The 7,791-nt window shown below is 47.2% G+C and overlaps 1 protein-coding gene across 1 annotated transcript in view; it reads left to right on the top strand.

Annotated features, from left to right (window-relative positions):
• The window catches only part of PPP1R14D (protein phosphatase 1 regulatory inhibitor subunit 14D), a 14,341-nt gene continuing 6,550 nt past the window's right edge, over positions 1-7,791 (top strand). The window contains exon 1 of the mRNA XM_008072729.1: positions 1-321. Within this exon, the coding sequence (XP_008070920.1) occupies positions 67-321 (255 nt within the window). The 5' untranslated portion in view covers positions 1-66. The remainder of the gene's footprint in view (positions 322-7,791) is intronic.

Raw genomic sequence — 7,791 nt, 5'->3', positions numbered from 1 at the left:
CACTTCTCTCCGTGCTTTGCTCTGAGTGGCAATTTTTCCTAGCTTCTTGCCCAGGCCAATCCTTCCATGCTGTCATCAAGCCCTACCTCCTGCACATCCCCTAACCCGGACAGGAAGAACTCATGTAAGAATGTCCAGTGGGCTTCTGGAAGGAGGAGGACATTATCCACAGATTCAGAGTCCAAGTCCCACTTGGACCCTTCCAAGCTGCCCAGGTCCCGGCGACCCAGTCGACTGACGGTGAAATATGACCGGAGCCAGCTCCAGCGCTGGCTGGAGATGGAGCAATGGGTGGATGCTCAGGTTCAGGAGCTCTTCCAGGTGGGTAGCATAGCAGGGAGTGGGAAGAGATGGGAGCCTGGGGACTGACCAGGGGACTGAGAGAGTGCCTGCTTAAGGACATTCACAGGAGCTGAAAGGCTGATGTGAGATATTCTCGTGGAAAGCTTTTCCAACAGGTGGAAGGAATGAGCATGGGTTAGGAGTCTAGAATTCTGCCTCCGTATGGGCTTGGCTATACCTCTAACTCTCTTTGTGATCTGGGGGAGGTCTTTTAACATCCCTGAGATATAGTGTCCCCATCTATAAAATGGTACTCTCAATGCCTGTTGTATTGCCTTTGTAGGACTTTTTGAAGCTCAGATAAGATAGTGGGCTGGGCATGGTGGCTCACACCTGTAATCCAGCACCTTGTGAGGCTGGGGTGGGAGAATCACTTGAGACCAGGAGTTCGAGACCAGCCCAGGCAACATGTGAGATATTATCATAACAAAAAATAAAAAAGGCTGAGGTGAGTGGATTGCCTGAGCCCGCGGGTTCGAGACCTGCCTGGGCAGCGAGACCTCATCTCTACAGTAAAATCAAAAAAACAGCTGGGCATGGTAGCGCATGCCTGTAATTCTAGCTACTTGGAAGGCTGAGGTGGAAGGATCGCCGGAGCCCAGCAGGTCGAGGTTGCGGTGGCCGGGAGTGGTCACTGCACTCCAGTCTGGGCGACAGAGTGAGACTCCAACTCAAAAATAAAAAAAAAAAAATTAGCCAGTCATGGTGGCATATGTTTATAGTCTCGTCTATTTGGGAGGCTGAGGTGGAAGGATTACCTTAGCCCAGAAGGTTGAGATTGCGGTGAGCCCTGATCATGCCACTACACTCCAGCCTGGGTGACAGAGTGAGATCCAGACTCAAAAAAAAAAAAAAAAAAGAAGGGAAAATGCTTGGTTAAGCTATTTTTCTTTTCTTTTTCTTTTTTTTAAATTTTATTTACTCTCATCTTCAACACACATCCATGTCTATAGAACTATATGGTCCAATACTGTAGTTATTAGCCACATGTAGCTATTTAACCTTAAATGAATTACACTTAAATAAAATGATTCAGTTCCCCCATCACACTAGCCACAGTTCAAGTGCTAAATAGCCCCCATGTGATGAGTGGCTGCCATATTGTTAGCACAGATAGAGAACACTTCCATCAACTCAGAGTGGATAGCACTGGACTCGAATGTTGACTATAGGTGAGCACCAATACTGGGACCTGGCTTATCTTTGACCCTGGCTGTGACTCCCTTCAATCCACCCTGAGAAAAGGACACATCTTGGCCGCTGGTCACTGGAAGTGGCATTTTCTTACCTAGATACCTCTCAATCTGGATCCTAGAGTCATAACAACCACCACTCCAGCAACAAGAGTAATATGTTAGCACTTAACTATGTGCTAGGCACAGTGCCAAGAACTGACACGCCTTATCTCATTTAATCCTCCCCACAACTCCATCAAGTAGGTGCTATTTTACAGTTGAGGGAATGGAGACTTACAGATGTTGGGTAGCTTGCCCAAGGTCACACAACTAAGAAGCTGTGGGACCAGGAGCTGCAGGTAGAGATCTGGCTGCAGACCTTGGACACTTATTCAAGTAGCCAGTGGCTCTCCATGACTGAAATACTTAGGGCAAAAAAAGTGAGGCCCACAGCCTCCTCAATAAATTTATTTATTTATTTTATTTTATTTTTTGAGTTGGCGTCTCACTCTGTTGCCCAGGCTGGAGTGCAGTGGCACGCTCACGGCCACCCCAGCATTGACCTGCTGGGCTCCGGTGATCCTTCTGCCTCAGCCTTCCAAGTAGCCGGAACTACAGCTGCGCGCTACCATGCCCAGCTAATTTATTTATTGTAGAGACGAGGTCTCACCAAGTTGCCTGGGCTGGTCTCGAACCTGTGGGTTCAGGCAATTCACTCGCCTCAGCCTCCCAAAGTGCTGGGATTATAGGCTGAACCACCGAGCCTGGCCTCCTCAGTGAATTTAAATCTACCACGGTGGGGCCCAGGTCTTGGGCATTTTAACAAGCTCCACAGGTAGTTCTAATGTGTGACTGGACTGAGAGTCACTGCACCAAGCAGCGGTATTAGGAGTCCACCTTGTCCGCAACATGTAGTCCTTGCTTCTCCTCCTTGTTGAGTCAAATTCTAACATTTCTTTTTGGGGCAGGCAGCGGCCTGTGATTCTTGAGGGAAAAGACCGTCAGCAGTCCTGTGATTGGGGATGGGGAGAAATGACGAGTGTGGCCCAGTCTATCTTGAAACTCGCTGGGCCATGTGTCCGTTTGGTCCTGGTGTTGACCCTCTCCCTGCAGCATCCTAAGCCCACTCCCAGAGGGTAGGGAGCTACTCTGGTGCTGGGAGCAGGAGAGGCAGACTTTCTTGGCCTGTGTCTGCTCTGACCTTGTGGGGCGCCTCCCACTGTCCTTCACTAATTCTAGCACTTTCTACCTAGATCGGTTTCAATTTCAGATTGTTTTATTGTGCACCTGCATGCAAAGTCTCATATTTCAAACACCCCAGGGCAAATCCTTCCAGGCATCAGAGAAAATAGTAGCTAAAGAATCTTGTTTTGCAAGATAAAGGTTGCAGGGGGTGGAGGGAAACTGTAGAGTAATAGGCCCATGACATTGGAAAAGGGGACATGTGGGAGGACCACTCCCAGACAATGACTGGAATAAAACGCCTGGCCTGTAGTAGCCATGGCGATTGTCCAACGGTGCCAGGGGGCAGTTCCTCTCCCAATCCCTGCTCTTTTCAGCAGGAAGCAGCGAAACGGCTGGGAAAGCCCCAGGTGGCTGGCCATCTTGGGCAAAGGTGAAGGCAGCACAGCCTCCTGCCTTACTCTGCTCCAGGTCTACCTTCACAGAACCCCTTTCCACTCACCAGGGCTTTACTCCTCACACTCACCTTGGATAGCATCACAGGGAATGACTCTAAAGGTGCAACACTTACTTTGTTTAATGGGACCCACTTTCCTTTGTTGGAGGGCTCTACCTCTTCTCCCTGGATGTGCAGCCTGGTTTGAGGTCTGCAGAGGAACCAAGTCTGGGGTTACAAACAGACTTGGGGTCCTGGAGCTCCTGTTACCCATAGGTGGAGTGCGAATCTGGCTTTTATTTTTTAATTTTTATTTATTTATTATTATTATTTTTAGTTGGAGTCTCACTCTGCCACCTAGGCTGGAGGGCAGTGGCCCACTCCCGGCCACCACAGCCTCGGATTGCTGGGCTCAGGTGATCCTTCTGCCTCCGCCTTTCAAGTTGCTGGAACTATAGGCACGCGCCACCATGCCTGGCTAATGTTTTTGATTTATTGAAGAGATGAGGTCTCACCAAGTTGCCCAGGCTGGTTTCAAACCTGCAGTTTCAGGCAATACTCTCACCTCGGCCTCCCAAAGTGCTGGGATTATAGGTGTGAGCCACCATGCCTGGCCTATTTTTTAATTTTTAAGACTTATTTTTTGAGTTGGAGTCTCATTTTGTCACCCAGGCTGGAGTGCAGTGGCACGCTCATGGCCACCACAGCCTCGGACTGCTGGGCTCAGGTGAACCTTCTTCCTCAGCCTTCCAAGTTGCTGGAACCACAGGCATGTGCCACCATGCCTGGCTAATTTTTTTAATTTATTGTAGAGATGGGGTTTTGCCATGTTGCTCAGGCTGGTCTCAGACCCCTGCGCTCAGGCAATCCTGTTGCCTTAGTCTCCCAAAGAGCTAGGATTATAGACATAAGCCACTGCACCTGGCTGGAATCTGGCTTTTAAACAGCGACTTAAATACTCATGAGTTTCTTCTATTTAAAGTAGACCCTAGCCGGGCTCAATGGCTCAGCCTGTAATTCCGCGCCTTTGGGAGGCTGAGGTGAGTGGATTGCCTGAGCCCGCGGGTTCGAGACCCGCCTGGGCAGCGAGACCTCATCTCTACAATAAATCAAAAAAATCAGCTGGGCGTGGTAGCGCACGCTTGTAATTCCGGCTACTTGGAAGGCTGAGGCGGAAGGATCGCCGGAGCCTAGCAGGGCGAGGCTGCGGTGGTCGGGAGCAGCCACTGTACTCCAGTCTGGGTGACAGAGTGAGACTCCAACTAAAAAAAAAACCCAAAAAACAAATAAAGTAGACCCTCACTCAACAACATGCTTCCCTCTAGTTACCACCTCCTATTTCTTGTTGTCTTAGAGCCAGACTACTTAAAGGACTTGTCCACACTCATTGCCTTTACTTACTTTCCCCTTCCTGTCACCACTAGATCCACTGGAATCTAGGTTCTGCTCTTACTACTCTATTCAGAGCTCTGGTCAAGATCCCCTCACTGGGGCTAAATTTAATGTTCACATCAGCAGGGAACACTGTTGGCCACCCCAAAGTCTGAAACATTTCTTTCCTGTAGCTTCCATGACACTATCTTTACCTGGTGACAGCTGCAATTTTTGGTTTTGTTTCATTTTTTGGTTCAGAGTCTCACTCTATTGCCCAGGCTGGAGTGCAGTGGTCCACTCACAGCCACCACAGCCTTTACCGGCTGGGCTCAGGTGATCTTTCTACCTCAGCCTTCCAAGTGACTGGAACTATGGGTGCTCACCACCATGCCCAGCTAATTTTTTATTTATTGTAAAGATGAGGTCTTGCAAAGTTGCTCAGGCTAGTCTTAAACCCATGGACCCAGGCAGTCCTCTCACCTCCACCTCCCAAAGTGCTGGGATTACAGGCGTGAGTCACAGCACCCAGCCAACAGTTGTCATTTTGATACAGCTTTTTGATGTGGTGACATTTTAAAGCCATGATCTATTACATTTTCAACTTTTAAAAAGTGTTGTCTGCTGGACATGGTGACTCATGCCTATAATCCCAGCACTTTGGGAGGCAGAGGCAAGAGGATTGCCTGAACCCAGGGGTTCGTGACCAGCCTGGGCAACTAGGCGAGGCCTCTTCTCTACAATAAAGCAAAAAATTAGCTGGGCGTGGTTGTGTGTGCCTGTGGTTCCAGCTACTTGGAAGGCTGAGGCTTAAGGATCACCAGAGCCTGGAAGGTTGAGGCTGTGGTAGCCATGAGTGTACCACTGCACTCCAGCCTGGTATGCAGTGAGACTCTGACTCAAAAAAAAAAAAAAATTAAAAAGTGTCATCAAGGAATGTGTAAAACAAACATTTGTTAGTTCATCTGAGCCTTATTCCATTGCTGGTCTCCTGGTGGAGAGACCAGGAGTAAGAGGCCTGGGTATGGAGTAGAGGTAAAAAAGGGTCAAATCAGGCATTATCTGGCAGGAAACCACCTTGTGTAGGGTCACAAATTTGTCACACTTGTTTATCTCACTAGGGGTTGTTTTATATACCTGCTTATTTTCTGAGAGTTCAAAATTTACTGGAGGGAAAGAATATTTGAACTGTGATGTGAGCTCATATTCTTAACACCAGATTGCACTGACAGTCTTACTCTCAATAATATACACATCTTATAGTCAATTTATAGTCATTCCTTGCTTAAAAATAGGGATATGGCACCAGCTGCACTGGCTCATGCCTGTAATCCCAGCACTTTAGGAGGCAGAGATGAGAGGATTGCCTAAACCAAGGTTTCAAGACCAGCCTGGGCAACATGGTGAGACCTTGTCTCTACAAAAGAAAAAATTTAAAAATTAGCCGGGCATGGTGGCATGCACCTGTCCTTCCACCTACTTGGAAGGCTGAGGTGGAAGGATCACCTGAGCCCAGCAGGTCGAGGCTGTGGTGGCTGTGAGCGTACCACTTCATTCCTGCCTGGGTGACAGAGGGAGACTCTGACTCAAAAAAAAAAAAGATGGGGATATGTTCTGAGAAATGCATCATTAAATGGTTCCATAATTGTACAAACATCACAGAGTGTACTTACACAAGTTAGATAGTATAGCCTACTACACACCTAGGCTATACTGGTATAGCATGCTTTATTGCTCTTTGGCTACAAACATGTCCGACATGTTACTGTACTGAATACCATAGGTAATTGTGACACAATGGCAAGCATCTGTGTATCTAAATGTATCTAACCATGGAAAAGATACAATAAAAATATGGCATAAAAGATAAATAATGGTACATCTGTATAGGGCTTTTACCATAGAACTTGCAGGACTGGAAATTGCTCTGGGTGAGTCAATGAGTGGTGAGTGAATGAGAAGGCCTAGGGCATTGCTATACACTACTTTATAACACTGTACACTTATACTAAATTTATTAAAAAATAATTTTTCTTCATTAATAAACTGACAGAGCCGGGCGCGGTGGCTCAAGCCTGTAATCCCAGCACTTTGAGAGGCTGAGGTGAGAGGATTGCCTGAGCTCAGGGGTTCAAGACCAGCCTGGGAAACTTGGTGAGACCTTGTCTCTACAATAAATCAAAAAATAAGCCAGGCGTGGTTGTGTATGCCTGTAGTTCCAGCTACTTAGAAGGCTGAGGCGGAAGAATCGCCTGAGCCCAGCAGGTCGAGGCTGCGATGGCTGCGAGCGTGCTACTGCACTCCAGCCTGGGTGGCAGAGTGAGACTCCGACTCAAAAAAAATACATAATAAAAAATAAACTCTGGCCGACCTGTACTTTTGTTTTTTTTTTTTAAGAGATAGGGTTTTGTCCTGTTGCTGGGTTGGAGTGCAGTGGTGTGATCATAGCTCACTGTAACATTAAACTCCTGGGTCAAGTGTTGCTCCCATCTAGTGTCCCAAGTAGCTACGACTACAGGCACACACACTACCACACTCAGCTAATTTTTAAATTTTTTGTATAGATGGGGTCTCTCCATGTTGCCCAGGCTGGTCTCAAACTACTGGCCTCAAGTTATCTTCTTGTCTCAGTCTCCCAAATTACCAGGATTACACGTGTGGCCACTGCGCCTGGCCCTATGTGCTAGACTTTTATACTACTGGCAGTGCCGTTGGTTTGTTTACATTAGTATCACAACAAACACACGATTAATGTGTTGCACTGCAATATTATGACAGCTACAGCATTACTAGGCAGTAAGAATTTTTAAGCTCCATTGTAATCTTATGGGATCACCATTGTACATGTAGTCGGTCACTGACTAAAACATCGTTATGTGGTACATGACTGTACATATATTGGATATTGTAAGTACTGTAACAGTGGTTTGGGGGCAGGGCTGATACTTCTTTAGAGACAAGTTCTAATTATTAGACTGTATCTTCAGTATTTTGCCCAACATCCCCCTTTTGAGATTCCAATTACACGTTAGACCATTTGCTATTGTTCCACAGGTCATCAAAGGCTCTTTTCTGTTCTTTTTTCCCTCCCCCAAGGTTTTTTGTTCTATTTTGTTTTGTTTTTTGTCCGTGCTTCATTTGGGCTATTTTCTTTCTTTCTTTTTTTTTTTTTTTTTGAGTTGGAGTCTCACTTTGTCGCCCAAACTGGAGTGTAGTGGCTGCTCCCGGCCACCGCAGCCTCGACCTGCTGGGCTCCGGTGATCCTTCCGCCTCAACCTTACAAGT

Source organism: Carlito syrichta, unplaced genomic scaffold, assembly GCF_000164805.1.
Source record: "Carlito syrichta isolate Samal-C Ts95f unplaced genomic scaffold, Tarsius_syrichta-2.0.1 Scaffold315401, whole genome shotgun sequence".
NCBI lineage: Eukaryota > Metazoa > Chordata > Mammalia > Primates > Tarsiidae > Carlito > Carlito syrichta.
This window is presented reverse-complemented; position numbering and strand designations above follow the sequence as displayed.